The 22934-nt window shown below is 42.9% G+C and overlaps 1 protein-coding gene across 1 annotated transcript in view; it reads left to right on the forward strand.

Moving 5' to 3' along the window:
• ERLIN2 (ER lipid raft associated 2) overlaps positions 1–19761 on the forward strand; it is a 32946-nt gene extending 13185 nt beyond the window's left edge. The window contains exons 7-12 of the mRNA XM_088453042.1: positions 718–791; positions 2433–2491; positions 5933–6024; positions 7399–7488; positions 7802–7881; positions 17105–19761. Coding sequence (XP_088309168.1) covers positions 718–791; positions 2433–2491; positions 5933–6024; positions 7399–7488; positions 7802–7881; positions 17105–17305 — 596 coding nt within the window. The 3' untranslated portion in view covers positions 17306–19761. The remainder of the gene's footprint in view (positions 1–717; positions 792–2432; positions 2492–5932; positions 6025–7398; positions 7489–7801; positions 7882–17104) is intronic.
• Positions 19762–22934: the final 3173 nt, after the last annotated feature.

The following is a 22934-nucleotide window of genomic DNA, read 5'->3' on the forward strand; positions in this document are numbered from 1 at the left end:
GCTAAACTCTCACATTTTCTAATCTCTCACCCTATTACATTTGGCCCATTGAGTGGTGACATCTCTCCTCTACATCTCTAAAGCACCCCTGTCAGTGGCATAGTGATGTAACAAGTTGGAGCAGCCCTAAGTACAAACTCTCAGCTGTCGACCTCTGATTGATGTCATGTCTTCACCTCAAACTATCACTCTATAATTCATAGTAAAGCAACTTTGCTTCTTTCTACCTAGTCAGCCCTCTCCTGCCTCCCATTGCAGTGGTTTATCTACAGCAGTGGTTCTCCAACTCAACCCTCATGTTTTCCCAACAGGTCATGTTTTGAGGATTTCTGGCTGTTGGAACAGGTGGGATAATTACTGACCCAGCAAAATAGAGTAACTCACCTGTGCATGATTAAATATATCCACAAAACATGACCTGTTGGTGGTAGTTGAGGACTGGAGATGAGAACCCCTGATCTACAGTATAGGAAATAATTCAGAAGCTGGGGCAGGTGACCCGTAGGCAGGGACGGATGCAGAACTGCTGGTGTACACCCTATGCAGAGGCCACTTGTAGCTTTGGCTCATAATTTGCCCACACAGTTTAAGATTCAAATTTGGGGTTTTGTGTCTTATGATCAAACAATATGGTGATAAGTTATCTTGTGTAAGGTGGTTGTTCTCTTGTAGAAAAGGGTTTACTTCTCTGACTTGATTGTCCTCTACTCTCCACAGACCAGATAGACGAGAACCTCAAGCTTGCTCTCCAGCAAGACCTCAACTCAATGGCTCCTGGATTAATCATTCAGGTACGGGCAGCTGGTCTTATGGAGGTGACTGCAGAGGAGAACGTTCTACCTTCAGACATCCTCTCACTTTTAGCAGTTCCAGCTCCCCAGTGTAGCTCTCAGGTGGGATTCCCACTGCAAGGAAATCCTATGGGTTGCGCATTTTATCGTCATTGAGTAGCTGTTCCAGCATAGAAACAAGTAAAGTTTCCATTACTATGATGGATACCAGAAGCTGTAATTTAAGGAGCACCCATGGACCTGTTACAGCCTCCTCCAGTAACATAGCTGCTCCATAATAGGGTGTGTTCACATTTGAATGTTTTATATTTTATTGGGTAAGTTAGTAGACAAGTTATTTTATATCATTAGTGATTCTAGTGGCAAAAAGAAACCTAGAATAGTAGTTTGATGAACGTATATAACAATGGACCAGTCATGTGAATATCCTTCTGTGGATTTAATTATAACAACTTACAGATTAATGAATTTGCGTACCATGGGCCTAATGTAGCGTTGTACACAAGTTGGCCTTAATTGTTCCCGCATTGCGTGTACAGAAATTGATGCGTATATTTGCCCTTGAGCAGTGTTATACACATCTCTGCGGGGCACCCGCCCAATATCTGTACAATTAATATCGTCATAGCTTTTTTTTTTAGCTATTCATCTACAGTTACAAGTTGATACAAGATGTTATAGTACCTTCCACACGGGACAAGTCTTCAGACACTTATTTCATTAATTTCCAAAATTATTCTACTGATTTCTCCCTGTGTCCAGAACTAGTTATTAGAATGAAAAATGATACCAGAAAAAAGGTGCTGTTATTGCGTCCCATTGAGTACATCGGGGAAAAAAGCACCAGTCGTCATAAGGGCACATTGGTGCAAACAGTCTGTCTGACTATATAAGAGTATATACACATCCGTATCTACACTTCTGTAGAGCTCTGCATAGCCTAAGTGCCACCGCCACCCCCTCACTGCACGTGGCCTACAGAATGAGAGAACTCCCCATATCTGCCCAGTTATAGCCTTCCATTTGAAAGTGGAAATTGGACAGAAATACGTACGGCACTGTATGGCCTGTACTTGCGTAAGCTCGATTCCGGGTGATGCGCCATGTGAAAATAAGCTAAGTTAACGCTCCGCAAACAGGTGCTTGTTCACCTCTGCATCAGCCCCAATTTTTTTTTTTTTTTGTAACCTTTTTGCCATTTCTATGTATATTGTTATTGTCTCCATCATTAAATAATCTTTTTATTTTATAAATCAAACTTTTTCATCGGCACACTTGTTGCTGGAGTCTGCTTATTTCATCATGTTCCAGTTTAAAGAACACATGTAATCCCCCCCCCCCCTCCCCTCCCAGAGAGGAACCTACACCCACCGTGCCCTTAGCATGCTAATGTTATACGGAGCAGCGCCCTATTCCCCGCAACCCCCCGCTCCATACCAGCACTTCTTACTGGGCTAGAATGTTGGGGTGGAGCAGGTAAGTGTCAGGACCTATGATTAGCATGCTGGCCAGGCTGGTTATCATAATATGCTAATTAGCATAATTATGAAACGTATGCTCCTGGTGTCTAAAACTTTGTGTTGCGGTTTTATGGTAGAATTAACTGTTAATTAACTTATTTGTTTCTGTCATTCTCTCCAGGCTGTCAGAGTTACAAAGCCAAATATCCCAGAAACAATCCGCAGAAACTACGAGCTCATGTAAGATCAGACTTCAGGACTCGCAGTGATTCATTAAAATTAAGTCCTTTTTGTGCATGTAACGTTTATAGTGATAGCAGTCCTAGCATTTTTTTTTCAATGTTATATTAGCAAAAAAAGTACAGTACACTAGAGGAATAGGCATCGGGGATTTGTAATAACATTTCTGAAGGAGCAGTTGCCCAAGACCCACTATTTCACCTTCTATAATGGAGCACATCTGTCATAGCCCCCTGGTATCCAAAGAAGACATGAGAGTAGAGTCTAGTGAAATGTAAAGGGAAAACATTAATATATTTATTATAACTTCAAGCAGTGACCTCTGCACCCCAAGGTTGGCAGTGTGCCCCCAAAGTGTGTGAAGGAGAAAGATTGTGTCCATGGACATTTGTATTTGTACATTAGTTTTATTACTAAAACAGAATGATGCTGATGAACACTTTTCACCACTAGGTGGCACACTTTAAACCGAGCGTGCTGAAAAAATATATAATAATGTGCCTTGGTCTGTCCTGAAACTGAAATGCCGGGCTCCAACCCCGGCCCCCTCCCATGGCTCTCACAGTCTGACATACTATAGTAGCTTACACAGCAACAGCAGGCTGGGTGCGGACCCAGCGTACGACTGGTCCAAAACGTACTCTCATAATATTACAGAAAGAGGACATCTTGCTGGGAGAAAACTTTGGCCTGCTGTAGGAGCAGATACAGTCAGGTGCATAAATATTGGGACATTGACAGAATTTTCATATTTTGGCCTCTATTCACCAGCACAATGGCTTTGAAATGAAACAAACAAGATGTGCTTTAACTGCAGACTTTCAGATTTCATTTGAGGGTAATTACATCCAAATCAGGTGAACGGTGTAGGAATTACAACGGTTTCTATATGTGCCTCCCACTTTTTAAGGGGCCAAAAGTAATGGGACAAACTAAACAATCCTAAATTTAACTTTCACTTTTTAATACTTTGTTGCAAATCCTTTGCAGGCAATTACAGCCTGAAGTCTGGAACGCATAGACATCACCAGACGCTGGGTTTCATCCCTGGTGATGATGTGCCAGGCCTCTGCTGCAAACGTCTTCAGTTCCTGCTTGTTCTTGGGGCATTTTCCCTTCAGTTTTGTCTTCATCAAGTGAAATGCATGCTCAATCGGATTCAGGTCAGGGGATTGACTTGGCCATTGCATAACATTCCACTTTTTAGCCTTAAAAAACTCTTTGGTTGCTTTTGCAGTATGCTTCGGGTCATTGTCCATCTGCACTGTGAAGCGCCGTCCAATGAGTTCTGAAGCATTTGACTGAATATGAGCATATAATATTGCCCGAAACACTTCAGAATTCATTCTGCTGCTTTTGTCAGCAGTCACATCATCAATAAATACAAGGGAACCAGTTCCATTGGCAGCCATACATGCCCACGCCATGACACTACCACCACCATGCTTCACTGATGAGGTGGTATGTTTTGGATCATGAGCAGTTCCTTTCCTTCTCCATACTCTTCCCATCACTCTGGTACAAGTTGATCTTTGTCTCATCTGTCCATAGGATGTTGTTCCAGAACTGTAATGGCTTTTTTAGATGTTGTTTGGCAAACTCTAATCTGGTCTTCCTGTTTTTGTGGCTCACCAATGGTTTACATCACGTGCTGAACCCTCTATATTCACTCGTGAAGTCTTCTCTTGATTGTTGACTTTGACACATATACACCTACCTCCTGGACAGTGTTCTTGATTTGGCCAACTGTTGTGAAGGGGTTTTTCTTCACCAGGGAAGTAATTCTTCTGTCATCCACCACAGTTGTTTTCCGTGGTCTTCCGGGTCTTTTGGTGTTGCTGAGCTCTCTGGTGTGTTCTTTCTTTTTAAGAATGTTCCAAACAGTTGATTTGGCCACACCTAATGTTTTGCTATCTCTCTGATGGGTTTGTTTTGATTTTTCAGCCTAATGATGGCTTGCTTCACTGATAGTGACAGCTCTTTGGATCTCATATTGAGAGTCGACAGCAACTGATTCCAAATGCAAATGTCACACCTAGAATCAACTCCAGACCTTTTACCTGCTTAATTGATAATGAAATAACGAGTGAATAGCCCACACCTGTCCATGAAATAGCTTTTGAGTTGATAGTCCCATTACTTTTGACCCCTTAAAAAGTGGGAGGCACATATAGAAACCTTTGTAATTCCTACACCGTTCACCTGATTTGGATGTAAATACCCTCAAATTAAATCTGAAAGTCTGCAGTTAAAGCACATCTTGTTTGTTTCATTTCAAAGCCATTGTGGTGGTGAATAGAGGCCAAAATATGAAAATTCTGTCAATGTCCCAATTTTTATGCACCTGACTGTATGTGCTGTGTACATAGACTTAGAGTATATGTTAATATATAACAAAGTGTTACTTGTTTTATTATCTAACAGCCCCCCTAAAACAAAGCTGGTCAGGTAAATAACATGTTTCGTTTCATGTCCCCACTGATCAGGTTATTTGGAAATTTGAGTGTTGCCTTACTTCTAAATAATTAACGAAACATATCTCGACAGCATTATAGCGCTATCTGCACCCTTTAATCATATGTATACACACTGTCCTTTTATAGCAATCCCATATTATTACTTAATTAAAGCGTCCACATGGTCTGAATGCATCCTGGGTTCTGGCTCAGCCCAAATATAGCAGCTGTTTTACGGATTGGCAGATACATGTGTCCACAGACTTCCCTGCTTCAATATACTGTCATCTGTGCATAAGTCATTCTAATTATGCCAGGAGAGCCCCTTGGAGACATGGGTACATATGCAAAAAGATTTGTATTCTCAGACTGTCTTTTTAAACTCTTTATTTTAATTGTCCAGATCCTGCATTAGATCCTGTGTTAGTGACAGAATTAGTATATTTTGTATTTCTACTACAATATATAATTTGAACATTTATTTAAGGTTGGGGGATGATTTAATTGATGTGATTTGCAGGAGTAGAGGGATATAAACGCAGGGACTACCCTAAGAATAAACTAATAGTATATAATATGGGAAGCCTAGATGGGGCAATTGTTCTTGATCACCCATAAACATTCCGAGGGGCATTTTGTACATTGGGCATAATGCGAGATTACTTTTTCTTTATCAAATTTGTATTTACATTTCTAGCAATGATTGTGGGTTTTGTGATATCAATGTGTGCTTGGGTAAGATATGTGCTTTATAATTACTGCCTAGGAGAAAAAGGAGCAGTATTGCTGCGGTCTATTAGGTCAGGCATAAATGTAGTCGTGCTCATTTGTTAGTATGTGTGTCGTAATAATAAAAAGACTTGCACATGCTCGGTCAGCTGAACTGTCTACGTTGGGTATGTGTGAAACTCCCAGATGCTGGCGTTATAAATGTCTGTCCCTATGCCCTCCTCACGTCATTGTGTTGTACATGTCTGACCTGTAGGGAGAGTGAGAAGACCAAGCTGCTCATCGCTGCCCAGAAGCAGAAAGTGGTGGAGAAGGAAGCCGAGACGGAGAGGAAAAAGGCTTTGATTGGTGGGTTCCATAAACCACGGCACTAAGAAGCCTCCAGGCTAATATCCTGTCACAGTGATGGACATTCTCAGTGACACAATACTGTTCTCTGCCTAGCTCAATTATCCAGGGTTTCTGTGTTCATTCACCTTTTGTCTTCCAGGCAGATTATGTTTCTTGTCCTTTGATATGATAACAGATAAGCTTAGGCATGTGCATTACACATGTAGCTGCAAACAGAGCTGCTGTTTCTAAGGGCAATATCAACAACAACAGCAAGATCTTCATCACATTTCAGTAGCGTCCTATCACTGCCCATTGATGCTCTTTCATTCAACACCGTTTTGCTATGTTCCCTGGTCTTGATCAGTCTTTGGTCTACAGAGCAGTAACAGTGCCATACATATTATACCTTGAGCCCACAGAAGCTAATAAATCAGGGCTGAGCACTGAATTGGCAGCAGATTACTGCTATCTGACTACATGTTCGAAAATGAATTTTAATGAGATTATGGGAAATGGAGGCTATTTTAGGTCCATACAATGTGATATTAGGCCAATTACAGATTGTGTGTGTGTGGCCAGCATTAGAATGTTGCGGTACACTTAGGGGGATGTATCAATCCTTCTAAAGATTGGACAACTTGCTCATAACAACCTGACTGTTTCTACCTATCATTTTCTACAATAATAAATTCTAGCTATAAGTGGATTGGTTGCTATTGGTAACGTCTCCACTTGTCCTCTTCTTCACTCTTTAGAAAGCTTGATACATCTACCCCTTAATGCTCTCTGAAGTTTGTCCTGTCTTTACCATTTCCTGACTCACCTAAACTATGAATTTTAATATTGTGATTTTATTTTTGACTTAAAGATTATTTGTGTTTACCAAACTATGCTATGGCTTTAATTCCCGGCGTACGGTGGCCAGTGTGGCTCAGTGTAGATCTTCTAATGTTTTTGTATGTGAATGTGCCTCCTCCATGGTAGTGGTACACTGTTCCATATTATAGCCTCAGCCATTAAAAAGTAACTAGTAGAATATTAGGAATAAGCACTGCAATGTATAATTAATGACAAACAACAGCTGACAGTACCATAGAGAATCAGTTGATGTGACTGGTAGAGTGGAGAGTATCTCTTTATTAATACGGTAGTGTGTGTACAGCAGGTGGTCTGTAAATGAATGATGCTAAATTCTTAGATACTTTGTAGCTGCCTCTGGTCATGAGTTGATGAGGGCAGCTCGCAGGAAGCCCTAGGGCACTCTGGCAGGATTCGGTGAGGCAACTGTCTGCAGCTAAATTGTGGACAAAGCAATGCTTCTAGACAGATCATCTCACAGATGTAGAGGTGGGTATATGCTAATCCTTTTCCCCTCTCCACCAAACACAGAGGCAGAAAAAGTGGCTCAAGTTGCAGAGATCAAATTTGGTCAGAAGGTTATGGAGAAGGAAACTGAGAAGAAGATTTCAGAGATTGAAGGTAAGCAGTCAGTCCATTCAGTGTAGCATTACACTCTTACTTGTGGCTGTCTGCCTGTAACTGGCTACTTTCTCTTGTCCATGGACTTTATATGTGTGTGCCGGCATGTAAGCTTACTGTTGGGCATAATAGTTTGTAGGACAGTAGATATCTAAGTTTGTGTATCTGTATACTGTATAATACACAGAGAGTGAGGCTCGTGGAGGTTTGTATTGAAAATGAGAGATTTGTGGTAGGCAAGAAAAAAGTGTCACTGAAATCTATTGTTCTATAATGTGTTCTCTAAGGTGTGTGACCTCATTTTGCTCTGCAGACTCTGCTTTCCTGGCTCGGGAGAAGGCAAAAGCTGATGCTGAGTTCTACACAGCGCAGAGATTAACAGAAGCCAATAGGGTAATGTCAGAAATTTCCCTGTCTGCACACTCTACTGTACATACTGTTTTATTTTACTGTCCCATATTATTCCTCTCTACGCACTATGGCTACTACCGGTGCTCTCTAAGCACTTTGTCTCCTGCCTGTTATATTATTCCTCTCTATGCACTATGTGTTTACTGCGTGTTACAATAATCCTTTCTACGCGCTATATCTACTGCCTGTTACATTACTCTCCCATCCTCTCTACGCCCTATATCTACTACCTGTTATAGTGTGTAGATAGGAATAATATAGGAGCGTAATATAACGAGCAGTAGATATTGGGGCCTAGATAGGAATAATATAGGAGTGCACTATATCTACTGCCTATTCTAATACTCTCCCATATTATTCCTCTCTACGCACTATATCTACTGCCTGTTCTATTACTCTCCCATGTTATTCCTCTCTGCGCACTATATCTACTGCCTGTTATATTACGCTGCCATATTATTCCTCCATACACATTGTCTACTGCCTGTTATAGTGCATAGAGAGGAATAATATAGGAGCGTAATATATCTACTGCCTGTTATATTATTCCTCTGTACACACTATATTTTATTTATTAACGGTTTCTTATGTAGCGCTTTATAATTGGAAACATTAATAGAACAAAACTGGGTAATACAGATGGATATATAGGTAGGAAGGCCCTGCTCGCAAGCTTACAATCTATAGGGAAATAGGCATTGATACACAAGGATAGGTGCTATATATTGCATTTTGGTCCAGCAAGAATGCAGAGTTTCTTGGTGGGCTGCATGACCCTGTCACACAGGAATGTTGGCCAAATGTCAGGAGGATGTGAAAGAAAGACAATGTGTGAGGTTATGTGTGGACTGTGAAAGGGGATGTAATTACATATGGAAGCTATGTGTGCGGTTCTGGAATCTGATAAGCTTGCCTGAAGAGATGAGTTTTCAAGGAACGCTTGAAGGATTGGAGACTAGAGGAAAGTCTTATTGTGCGTGGTAAGGCATTCCATAGAGTGGGTGCAGCCCAAGAAAAGTCCTGTAACCGTGAATGGGAGCACGTAATGCGTGGGGATTAGAGACAAAGATCTTGAGTTGAGCAGAGAGGTCGGGTTGGGAAATATTTTTAGATGAGTGAAGAGATGTATGTTGGTGTGGTTTGGTTAATAGCCTTATGTGTAAGTAAAAGTATTTTGTATTGAATAAGGTTAAAAAACAGCAACCAATGGAGGGACTATGACAGCGGAGCAGCAGACGAACGTTTGGCCAGGAAGATCAGCCTCGCAGCTGCATTCATAATGGATTGTAATGGCGAGAGTCTGTTTTTGGGAAGACCAGTAAGGAGACTATTGCAATAGTCAATGGGGAAATAATGAGTGCATGGATTAGAGTTTTTGCAGTGTCTTGTGTGAGATATAGTTGATTTTTGGATATGTTTTTTACATATATGTAACATGATTTTAAGACAGATTGAATGTGGGGAACAAAGGACAGTTCAGAGTCAAGGATGACACCTAGGCAGCGAGCTTTTGGGGCAGGCTGGATTGTCGAGTTATCAACAGTGATAGAGAGATCAGGTTGGTAACGGTTATTGGCCGGTGGAAATATAATTAATTCTGTTTTAGAAATATTAATTTTGAGGTGGCAAGATGACATCCAAGATGAAATGGCAGAAAGACATTAAGTGATACGGACCAATACAGATGGTAATAAGTCTGGGGAGGATATGTAAATTTGAGTATCATCCGCATACAGATGGTACTGGAATCCAAAAGAGCGGATTAGTTTGCCAAGAGAGATGGTATAGATTGAGAATTGCAGAGGACCTAAGACAGAGCCTTGCAGTACTCCAACTGATAGAGGTAGCGAGGAGGAGGCAGAATCAGAAAAACGAACAGTGAAAGAGCGATTAGATAGGATGAGAACCAAGAAAGAGCTGGGTCCTTAAGACCTAGTGATTGTAGTGTTTGTATGGGAAGAGAGTGGTCAACCGTGTCAAAAGCAGAAGAGAGATCTAGAAGAATTAGAAGTGAGTAATGTCCCTTAGCCTGGCAGTGACCAGATCATTCACTACCTTAGTCAGTGCTGTCTCTGTGGAGTCTTGGGAACGAAAGCTTGACCGAAGCTGGTCCAATACATTATGAGTTAAGAAAGTGTGTGAGGCGGGTGTCGACAAGTCTCTCAACTAGTTTGGAGGGGCATGGGAGCTGGAGATGGGACGGTAATTTGAGTGTTCGGGTCAGAATTTCGTTTTTTCAGAATGGGAATAATACCTGCATGCTTGAACAGTGATGGCAGTAGAGAGAGAGAGAGATTACAGATTTTAGTTAGGGTTGGGATGAGCACAGGAGAAAGAGCTTTACTAATTTGTGAGGGTATAGTATCCAGATGAGAGGTAATAGAGTAGGATGATGAGAAGAGTCTACTGCCTGTTATAGTGCATAGAGAGGAATAATATGGGAGCGTAATATCTACTGTCTGTTATATTACTCTCCCATATTATTCCCCTCTATGCAACGCAGATTCCTGATGCTCGCAGGCGTATGACCTGTTCTGCGCATTTGCAGAATGGGCCTGCGATCCCAGGGGGGGGGGTTAGGTTTAGGCACTTGGGTGGGGGGGGTTAGGGTTAGGCACCACTAAGGGGGGGTTAGGGGGTAGAATAGGGTAGGAAATACCTTGGGATGATCGGGATTTTCACTGCTGCCGGGATGCCGGTGTCGGGATTTGAACAATCATACTGAATCCTCATCAGCACAGGAATGAATACAAGCTGATTCATGAGATGTAGTCATTAGAATTAGTTCATAGAAATGGCCATCTATAAGCACGCTGGTTTATTAGCAAACTGCCATATGAGAATAGTCCGTGGACACTGGCGTCCCAGTATTACACTTGTAAAATAATGAGTTACCTCAAATACGTAGCTGACCCACTATACTCCAATGTACAATAGCTGTCGGTCCACTACGTGGCGTGGCCACGCGGGGATCCGTTTCAACGGGTACTCCCTTGTTTCAAGTCTGCGGCTGGAGGTGAGGAGGGAGCTTCAAGGCAGTATAGAGCAGCAGCATGTGACGGTCGATGCTCTCTGCGTGTAGCGGCTGGGATGATTTGTACCAAGGCTGTTTCCCGTGTAGGGCTGCTACTCTCCACGTGTGGCGGTTGAGACGTTATTATCCCGGCTGCTCCCCAAATGGTCTTAATCGGTGGTAGCAAGGACCGGAACAGTGGCTGGAAACAAGTTGGACTGGAGGCTGACGTCAACACGTTTCGTCCCTTGAATAGCCGGGATTTTCTCAAGGAGTCTTGAGAGAGTCCGCTTTATCCTCACTCATATCTCCAACTGTCTCCGTGCTATCTCTTCCTGGATGTCCCAGCGATTTCTTAAACTTATATGTCTAAGACTGAGCTGATTATTTTCCCACCCTCCAACATAACCGCACTTCCCACCATTTCTTTATCAATTGATGGCACAACTATCTCATCTAGCCCTCAAGTGTGATGTCTTGGTTATCCTGGACTCCTACCTCTCCTTGAAACCACATATTCAGTTCCTCTCACAGTACTGTCATGTCGATCTTAAAAATATTTCCAAGATTAGACCCTGTCTCACCCAGGATGCCACTAAAACCCTCATACACTCACTGGTCATCTCCAGATTGGACTACTGTTACCTCCTCCTATCTGGCCTCCCCAACTCCCATCTCTCTCCTCTCCAGTCTTTCCTCAAAGCTGCTGCTCGGCTCATCTTCCTCTCCAAACGCTCTAAATCTGCCTCCCCTCTCCTACAAGCCCTCCACTGGCTCCCCTTCCCTTTCAGAACCCAATTCAAGGTTCTTACACTCGCTTACAAAGCCCTCACCCAGTCTTCTCCCATTTACATCTCTGATCTAATTTCTCTTCACTCTGCTGTCCACCCTCTTCTTTCAACAAATGTACGCCGCCTCTCCTGCCAGCTGATTACTTCCTCCCACTCCCGTCTCCAAGATTTTGCCCGTGCTGCTCCCCACCTTTGGAACTCTCTCCCTCTTCCCTTCAGACTCTCCTCCTCTCTACAATCCTTCAAACGGGCTTTCAAGACCCACTACTTCCAGCTCTCATCTTAACTTGCTGCTACATGCTCCTTCCTCCCTGTCTACCACATCTGTGTCACACCTGTTTGTCTGCCCCTCCCCTTAAGAATGCAAGCTCTTACGAGCAGGACCCTCTACTCTCTTGTGCTTCTCCTTACTTTACTTTCATCTACTTCTTACTCCCCACTAGAGCACCTAACACTTATGCTCTGTTGCTTATCTGGGTGTAATGGTCGCTAATGTAGCAATGTACAGTCAGGTGCAAAAATATTGGGACATTGACAGAATTTTCATATTTTGGCTTCTATTCACCACCACAATGGCTTTGAAATGAAACAAACAAGATGTACTTTAACTGCAGACTTTCAGATTTAATTTGAGGGTAATTTCATCCAAATCAGGTGACCGGTGTAGGAATTACAACGGTTTCTATATGTGCCTCCAACTTTTTAAGGGGCCAAAAGTATTGGGACTATCAACGCAAAAGCTATTTCATGGACAGGTGTGGACTATTCCTTCGTTATTTCATTATCAATTAAGCAGGTAAAAGGTCTGGAGTTGATTCTAGGTGTGATATTTGCATTTGGAATCAGTTGCTGTCGAGACTCAATATGAGATCCAAAGAACTGTCACTATCAGTGAAGCAAGCCACCATTAGGCTGAAAAATCAAAACAAACCCATCAGAGAGATATCAAACACATTAGGTGTGGCCAAATCAACTGTTTGGCACATTCTTAAAAAGAAAGAACGCATCGGAGAGCTCAGCAACACCAAAAGACACGGTAGACCACGGAAAACAACTGTGGTGGATGATAGAAGAATTATTTCCCTGGTGAAGAAAAACCCCTTCACAACAGTTGGCCAAATCAAAAACACTCTCCAGGAGGTAGGTGTATATGTGTCAAAGTCAACAATCAAGAGAAGACTTCACAAGAGTGAATATAGAGGGTTCACCACAAGATGTAAACCATTGGTGAGCCACAAAAACAGGAAGACCAGATTAGAGTTTGCCAAACAACATCTAAAAAAGCCATTACAGTTCTGGAACAACATCCTATGGACAGATGAGACAAAGATCAACTTGTACCAGAGTGATGGGAAGAGAAGAGTATGGAGAAGGAAAGGAACTGCTCATGATCCAAAACATACCACCTCATCAGTGAAGCATGGTGGTGGTAGTGTCATGGCGTGGGCATGTATGGCTGCCAATGGAACTGGTTCCCTTGTATTTATTGATGATGTGGCTGCTGACAAAAGCAGCAGAATGAATTCTGAAGTGTTTCGGGCAATAATATATGCTCATATTCAGTCAAATTCTTCAGAACTCATTGGACGGCGCTTCACAGTGCAGATGGACAATGACCCGAAACATACTGCAAAAGCAACCAAAGAGTTTTTTTAAGGCTAAAGAGTGGAATGTTATGCAATGGCCAAGTCAATCCCCTGACCTTTATCTGATTGAGCATGCATTTCACTTGATGAAGACAAAACTGAAGGGAAAATGCCCCAAGAACAAGCAGGAACTGAAGACATTTGCAGTAGAGGCCTGGCAGAGCATCACCAGGGATGAAACCCAGCGTCTGGTGATGTCTATGCGTTCCAGACTTCAGGCTGTAATTGCCTGCAAAGGATTTGCAACAAAGTATTAAAAAGTGAAAGTTAGATTTAGGATTGTTTAGTTTGTCCCATTACTTTTGGCCCCTTAAAAAGTGGGAGGCACATATAGAAACCGTTGTAATTCCTACACCGTTCACCTGATTTGGATGTAATTACCCTCAAATGAAATCTGAAAGTCTGCAGTTAAATCACATCTTGTTTGTTTCCTTTCAAAGCCATTGTGGTGGTGAATAGAGGCCAAAATATGAAAATTCTGTCAATGTCCCAATATTTATGCACCTGACTGTATATTATACTTTTCCTCGTCCTGTATTGTATTGTATTGTACTGTAAGTCACTGGTCAACCTATCTGTTTATGTACTATGTTAGGTGCTGTGGAGCCCTTGTGGCACCATATAATTAAATTATGATAATATTGCTTATTATATTACTCTCCCATATAATTGTTCTCTACGCACTACTGTATATCTACTGCCTGTTATATTACGCTCCCATATTATTCCCCTCTATGCGTATGGGTCCGATGTTAGACGATTATTTTGCTATGTTGCCCAAGAATACGGATGTGTGTAAGAGGAAGTGTGCGTCCTTATGGTAAGCTGTGATCGCAATGCGATTGCAAACATTTGCATTTCACCGCTAATATTAGCAACTGCGGTACGTGCATTCTAGCGGAATAGCAATCCTTGCTGAATCAGGCCCCTAGTGCGTAGAGAGGAATAATATGGGAGCGTAATATAACAGGCAGTAGATGTAGTACTCTCCCATATCTACTGTCTGTTCTATTACTCTCCCATATTATTCCTCTCTACGCACTATATCTACTGCCTGTTATAGTGCGTAGAGAGGAATAATATGGGAGAGTACTATATCTACTGCCTGTTCTATTACGCTCCCATATTATTCCTCTCTACGCATTATATCTAATGCCTGCTATATTACTCTCCTATATAATTCTATATCTACTGCCTGTTGTATTACTCTCCCATATTATTCGTCTCTACGCACTCTGGGACACATTCTGAGCCAGACACAAATCCAAATGTGAACAGAACTTGCAGATATCTGCTAACTGTAACATGTATATGTGCGCATGGACCCAGCAATTCAAAGCTGTCTGATGTTTTAAAGTGGCAATCATTTAAAAGGGAAAACCACGCCGGTTTTGCCGTTAAACGATTGTCATTTTAAAACAGGGGTGCGGAACCTTTTTTCTGTTGAGGGCCATTTTTATATATATATATATATATATATATATATATATATATATATATATATATATATATATATATATATATATATATTCATCATTCGTGGGCCCAGTGCAGGCTGCGGTCCCTCAATGTGACATCACACGGGGCGGAGCCACAATCACCGTTGCTTACAGCAATACCCAGAGGTGTAAGGGCAGCGGTGTACCGTCAAAAGGGTCCTAAGGATGCTTCAGGCGGCACTGCTGAATAGATTCTGGCTGAAGGGTGCTATTCTAGGCACCCTGCTAGCCAGATGAGGCTAGCAGAAAAAAGCTATGAGGGCCAGACCAAATGATTCCCTGGGCCTTATACGGCCCCAAGGCCTGAGGTTCCCCATCCCTGTTTTAAAACATCAGCCAGACTCAACAGCATCTCGCTGATGCCTGCACGTTACAGGCTATTACATTTATCCCTGTTATATTACTGTTCCATAATATTCTTCTCTGCACACATTGGGGAGGGAAGCAAAGAAAGCAAATAACTTCACCATTGGCGTAACCAGGGCAGGTCGGCCGGGGCTCGTGTCCTGGGCGCCGCCGGCCGTGGCTCAGTAAAGTCAGTGTAGTGCGGACTGCAGTGAATGCGATCCGCACTACACAGTAACACACCCCTCCGTCGGCGCTGGGTAGCAAACTCGTACTACCCAGCGGCAGTGTGTGTGTTTTAGCAGAAGCCAATGAGAGTCAGACACTCTCATTGCCTGCTGCGCCCGGAGCTGGAGCTTACTCATGAGCTCCGCCTTCCGGCTCCTGCAGTGGGTGATTGGAGACACGTCATGACGTCTCTCCCATAGTACCGAGCAGGAGGACGGAGGAGCAGACACAGTATGTATGTCTGTGTGTGTGTGTGTGTGTGTATATGTATATATATATGTATGTATATGTATGTATGCATGTATGTATATGTATATATATATATATATAAACTATAATATATATAATACTGTAATATAATATATATATATACTACTGGAGGCACTGTATAACGGGCAATACTGGAGGCATTGTATAAAGGGCACTACTTGGGGTCTGCATAAGGGGGGGCACTGTATAAGGGGGACCACTACTGGGGGTCTGCATAAGGGGGACCACTACTGGGGGCACTGTATAAGGGGCACTACTGGAGGCATTGTATAACAGGCACTACTGGGGACACTGTATAAGGGGGACCACTATTGGGGCCTGCATAAGAGTGACCACTACTGTAGGCACTGCATACTGGGGGTACTGTATACGGTACTTCTGGGAGCCTGCATAAGGGGGACCACTACTGGGTGTGCTGCCTAGGGGGGGGACTGTATAAGGGGAACCACTTGGGGCACTGTATAAGGGAGACTACTACTGGAGGCACTATATAAGGGTGCACTACTGGGGACATTGCATAAGGGGCACTACTACGGGAGGCATTAAGGTGCATATAGAATGGAAAGTAATGTTCCCAGAGTAATGAGAAACGGGGGTGTGCCATGTTGACATGCCCCTTGTGGCATGTGACCACGCCCACTTTTTGCCATGCACACCTTCGGCGCGCACACATGGGGGTGGGTGGCGGGGGCTGGGACGGTGCTCCATTTTTCATCTTGACCTGGGCTCCAAATACCCTAGTTATGCCACTGGACTTCACACCTGGACAAACCATGTTGCACTGCTAAGGGGTGCAAATACATTTATATTTTTAGCATGTAGAGTGAATACCGGCTGCTGATACATGTAGCCCACAAATACTGGACAGCTTGATTTTCACACTGCAATTTAGATTTGAGTTTGGACACACCTCTCCCAAATCTAACTATATATGCACATTATAAATGTACCCCACCTGCAATGCAACATAGTTTTGCCAAGGTGCAAAGGTACTTGCTCTTTTGCTCTGCTCCCAACTCAGAATCATTCCAATTATCTACATACTGATGGATATTTTTCTCTCCCATATTATTCCACTATCTGTTTGCACACAATTCATCTCTGCATGCTCTGTTCTGTATTACCTCTTTGTATACCTCCCAATCATTCTTCTGATTTAGGATGTGTTTATTTAGTATACTTTTAATTTTTGAGCCTTTGCAATACTTTTTGTCCAATTGGACAAATGTACCAAACAAGCTGCAGCTTCGGTGGCAACATGGCCAAGAGTGCAACCTGTGTTTGAAAAGGTCTATTACATTACAACTCTCCTGTCATTCCCAGATCTCCATCTTTATTATTCTTGGTTTGCTATACAATATTACATAGTTTTATCCTTGACCTAAATGTATTTGTTTGCCCTTTTTGCTGCAGCTGAAACTAACCCCTGAATACCTGCAACTGATTAAGTACCAAGCCATCGCTGCAAACAGTAAGATCTATTTTGGAAAGGATATCCCGGACATGTTTGTGGACAGCTCGCCTGGAGCCCCTGCCATAGCAGAACTACCTCTGGAAGACCCCTTTCTTTTTAAAGACACAAGTTCATTCATGAAAGAGGAGACAAAATCATGAGGACATGAAATACAATGTTCATTTTTACCAAGAAAAAAATGTAAATCTTAAAAAAAAAACAGAAAAAAAAAAATCATTATTTTTTTTTTTTTTCAGAAAATTCAGCACTCTCAATCAATGACTCTGGAAGACGATACTTGGGTTTTATTTTTATTTTGATTTTTTTTCTTGGTAATCTGATTGAAATGTTTCATTGTAAGAATTTTGTTTTTTGTAATTTGTGTACTGACTTGGATACATCTTCCAGAACATTGAGTCCCCACATGAACTAGAACTAGCTCACTCTACCACTTCCTCTGAATTGATCCTGTTTCTGTTCCACTAATCCGTATACCGGCAGCTGTAACTCTGTGAGCTTGTGAGAGCCATACACTAACTAGGGACCAATATTTGGGTTCACTTGTGTAGTCTACATATTGTACAATGTAGGATGTATTCTTGGCGACATAGGCCCAAACTAGAGGTAGGTTCTCTATGGCTGTTATGGTGCTTACTAGTATGAGTGTTCTGTGCAAACACGTGTAGCTCCAATACAGATTAGTTACTTACACTGGCCACACCTGGTGCAACTCTACTGCTCACCCAAAGCACCAAGATTAGAGTTCAGTTTAACATCATGTGTAATGCTGGGCGTACACTGCCAGATAAAATGCAGGTCAGACATTTTGTCTGACACCCTGCAGTTATCACAGGCATACACTGAAGATATCTCAGTGTATTGGCCCCGATATCTGTGCTTCTTCCCTTGGGAGGAGACATTTCCTCCGTTTCTCCCCTTGGAAGAACTGGGGAAAAGTCTGTTGGTAGGCCGTGGCTGGGCATACACTGCCCGATGCGGCTGACTATGAATTGACAAAATATTGCATCAGACGGATATGCTGGACAATCCAGCATGGCCAACTGATCGATATTTCATCATCGGTCACACACAGTACAGTTATTGGGGCGATCTGCCAATATCTGGAGGATCGGCTCCATAATTGTATAGATTATGCCCAGCATGGCCAAATTGGATATCTTCTGTAATCACAGGGGCCTGTAAGCCACAGATGAGCTCTATTAGCCTAATTGTACAGTTCGATTGCATTTAACAACATGGCTGATGATAATCCTATTGATTTCAATTAGATTGTTGGAAAAGGTGTTTTGTTTTTTTTTAGCTTTTAAATCCTGTCTATGTGATTTGTTGGGCCTATTGCAGTGTGTGTGGTCAGCATTAGAATACCAAAGTAGACTTATTGCTCTCTATGTCCATGTGATGTTTACCACTTACTGAAGACCCAAATCCAGGGTCACACCGCACTACAAAGGAACTTTTCCTGTGATCTTTTGTTTAACTGAGAGAGTATAAGTATTTACCTATTGTTGCTGTTGCGCTCATACCTTGTGTTCAATGGCCTGCAGGGGTCAGTGGTCTAATAGAGGTCTTCTAGTGTTGGGAGGTGATGTGTATGGAAGTAATATTGTTATGTTCTGGGGTTTGCTAATTAGTGAGTGTGTCATTTAGCAAGGGTTCTCAGTGACTATATTTTGGGGTTACTCACCTTTACCTGCTCAGGGGAATGAATATTGTCCACATTGTGCCCTGACAAACTGCATCCCCTCACACAGCTCCTAATACAAGCCTGCAGCAGAGAAAAGAGCTGGTAGGGCCTGAAGCAGGAAGTAACTAGGGGCCGCAGCCAAAGGCCCAGTAGACAGAATAGAGCCCTTGGGTCCCTGCTCATTACTTACCAACTGGCTTTCACAATTAGAAATGCTTATTTCAAGGAATGTTTGCCAGCTGTTACTAACACATTTAAAGAGACAAATTAATCATTCACACGGCTTCACTAGGCATCTCCAGTTTTCAATGTATTTGCTGAAAAACACTAATAATGTCCAAGATATTTTATTTTATTTTTTTTGTTACTGTGGTAGTGGGTTCTCCGAAACGGTGAACAATGAACTCCTTGTGTAGTTGGGCACACTTTAATCTTTTTGTGGAGGATTTATTTTTTTAATTAGCATGTCCACAAAAATGCATCCATATCTAGACTTGTGCACATCTTGTGGCCCTTTCTGCCTGGCGAGGAGGACCAGAGAAGCAGGTGGAAGGGGGTGTACAAGTAAGTGTAGCACGCCACCTGGAGATGCAATTAACTAAGGACACATCCCCAGATCGGTTTCTAGCGCTGTATCATTTACCGGTCCTGGTGGTCAGGTGAGAAATCGAACAATGATGGTGACACTGCCAAGACACTATTCCACTCCATGTTTGTGACACTTTATTATATTGTGTGAAAATGGGTTAATATGACTGTGGCACTTACTACTAATACCATCAAGCAACATCTCTAATTTTGTGTTCTGAAAATAGGCATAAACTCTAACTAAGGCTCAATGTATTTACCGCATTGTTGTACGCAGACAGACAGCTGCCCGTATAAGGAAAAATAAACTTTAAGTTTTTTGTTTATTATTATTTATCTAATTATGTTAAAACATGCAGCGGCATCTGGCCGAAAAATTATCCAGTTCAGGCAGCAGATTAAATAAGTATCAAATATAAATATAAAAAGCAATTTAAATAAACACTTCCACCACTGTATAGTTTAAAGCTGTGTACACACTAGACGATATATTGGATGATCTGTCGTTTTGGGACGAATTGAAAACAACAAATTGTCCAATGTATACGCACTATCGCGCACTTCTGTGTACTGTTCGCCGCATTTCAGATCTGCCTGCAGAGCAGGTCAATCTGACGGCCGACACCATGGTTCTGGATGCAGCGGAGGAATGACATATCGGGCGGTTGTACACCAGATCATGCAGTGTGTACGGACCGCCTGATATATCGTGCCGTTACTGGGTACTAACATCACCTGGTGTGTACCAAGCATTAATGCATGTTTGATTGTATGGTTACAAGCATATGCTTGCTATTTTATTTGGATACAATTTTGCAGTCTCCAGTCTTAAGCCGGGCACACACTATATGATATGCTTGCTCCCGCAGGTGGCTAGCGACATCTCGCAGCAGGGCTGACGGGATGTCACCAATGATGCCATGCTGCAGAATGCAGCACGACACGTCCCTCCCCCTGTCGCACGCGGCATCGGCAAATGTGTATGCACTTGCTGGGTCCAGTCGCCGGCAATGTTATGCTGGGTACACATTGTCTAATGCAGTGGTTCTCAAACTCGGTCCTCAGGACCCCACACAAGTCACGTTTTCCAGGTCACACAGCAGGTGCACAGGTGTATTCATTACTGACACATTTTGAAAGATCCACAGGTGAAGCTAATTATTTTACTTGTGAGTGTGAGGAGACCTGGAAAACATGCACTGTGTGGGGTCCTGAGGACCGAGTTTGAGAACCTGTGGTCTAATGTGTACCCAGCATTTTTGTTGGTGTTTTTCTCTCTCTGACTCAATGGCCTGCTCCCTGTCACTGCCAATAATAGGTTACCTGTTGTTGAGTTTGAATGCATTTGCATATGTAAAATGTGTTCACAGAAAACCACAATGCCCGTATATGTAGAGTTGCAAAAATCACAAGAAGTGTGCAAGTTTGCACCCACAACATAGGTGCCTGGTGTATGTCAGACATGCGTAAAGGAAACTTACACCCATGTATTAAAAATTTGTTTTTCTTTTTTTAATATCTAAGTATGCATTCGCTATCAGGTGTGAATAAAATAGAACCTGTAGAAAGCAGCAGCTACAACTCTGTCTCGTTAGCCCGCCTCTGACGGCTTTCCACAAATCTGCATAAATTATATATATTCTCTCTCTCTCTCTCTCAGTATTTCTTAAACTCTGTCCTCATTGAACCATAACCTATACTACAGCTAGATAATCTGGAAAACATGCACTGTTAACGAGTTCCACGAGGACCAGGTTTGAGAAACATTGGCCTAGGTCCAGGAGCTGATGGCTAATGCTGGGCATACACTATACAATTATCTGTCCAATCTGGCTGGTTGGAATGAAAACCTGGTAATTTATGGGAGCAAATGGTTTTAAACACTGGAAAACAGACAAAAACAATTGTTCAAATTGGTTAAATTTGTTTTATTTAACCAATTTGGCTGAGCGACCATTTTTGTCTGTTTTCCAGTGCTTGTGAACAAATGTTCGATTGTCATTTGCTCCCATACATTACCAGGTTTTCATTCCAACCAGCCAGATTGGACAGATATCTGACAGATAGTGTATGCCCAGCTTAATGGATGCCTGAGAGAGATCATTAAGTTGAACTTATTTGCTATCACAGAAACACACAGTGATTCCAAATCAAAATAAATTTTACTGTTGTTACACTTGATAAAGGACTTTATTACACACATCATTGTACATTTGAATATTTTTATTCTGTTGGTATTTGTGTGCAATTGGTTGGTACAAAAGGATTCCCATTGAACAGATGCCATTGAGGTTTGTGTAAAGATCCAGTAGTTTTGCAGGGATAGCTGGTTCTACCCTCTAAAGCCCAGAACTCCCTCTCTCCCCGCCTGGCTCATCTTCCCTCCACAAGTAACATGCATTTTTTACCTTTTAAAAATAATATAATATTCTAATTTTGCATGTGCACACATCCATAACCTGAGTTTCATAGGGAACACACCACCTGCCAAGCTTTTTCCACCCAAAAGTTGAACCCCTGCAGTTGCTGCCAACCTGACTTTCTAAAGCCGGGTATACATTAGATGTGTTCCCAGCACGATCTTGTGAGTGATGGGACCTGGCGTGGATGCCGGCATGGGCAAGTGCATACACACTTGCCGATGCCGGCAGCTACGGCGAGAGGTGGGCGGGAAGAGTAGGGGCCATTCTGCATTCGCTAGCGTCATCAGCTCTTTCTGCATGTACAAAAAGATCTGAAGATGTGACAGACGACACGGGGAGTGCGAATCTGCATTGTGCATATACGCTGGACGATATGAATGATTTGTCGCTCCGATGCATCTGAATCGGCCAAATCGTTCAAGATATAGGCCCTCATTCAGACCCGGTCGCAAACGCCGAGCGCTCGCAACTGGGTTGATGTTTAGGTACTGCACACGCGCAGCGGCCGCACTGCGATTGTGCAAGCCCTGGAGCTCACTACAAAAGGGCCGGCTGTCAATGTTGAGCGACGGCTTGGCCCGTTTTGTAGGCGTGGCAGGGGGATGGTTTCATAAACGGCGTTCCTTAATGCCTGCCGTTTTGTGGGCGGCCGCAGTGATGTCAGTGGGGAGTTTCCTGCTTTATCAGAGCAGGAAGCTCCCTGGGGCTTGCGGTTGCCGAGACCCAACCTTAGGGTCTCGTCGCAAGCCCCGATGGTCTTGACCATCGCGACCATCAACCTGGTCGGTCGCTAAAGCTGTGGGTGGTAACCCACAGCTTAGCTAGCGACCAGAAGGCCGCACTTGAAAATACAAGTGGTCGTCCTCATTAAGAACGAGCGGTCGCTTCTTGCGAGCGTCTCTGAATGAGGGCCATAGTCTAGTGCAGGGATGGGGAACCTCAGGCCCAGGGGCTGTATAAAGACCGCAGAATCATTTGGAGCTTTTTCCTGCTAGCCTCATCTGGCTAGCAGGGTGCCCTGCAGCCGTAATCTATGCAGCAGTGCCACCTGAAGCGTCCTCGGGATGCTTCAGA

The sequence above is a fragment of the Taudactylus pleione genome, unplaced genomic scaffold (genome assembly GCF_031769625.1).
Source record: "Taudactylus pleione unplaced genomic scaffold, aTauple2 ptg000567l, whole genome shotgun sequence".
Lineage (NCBI taxonomy): Eukaryota > Metazoa > Chordata > Amphibia > Anura > Myobatrachidae > Taudactylus > Taudactylus pleione.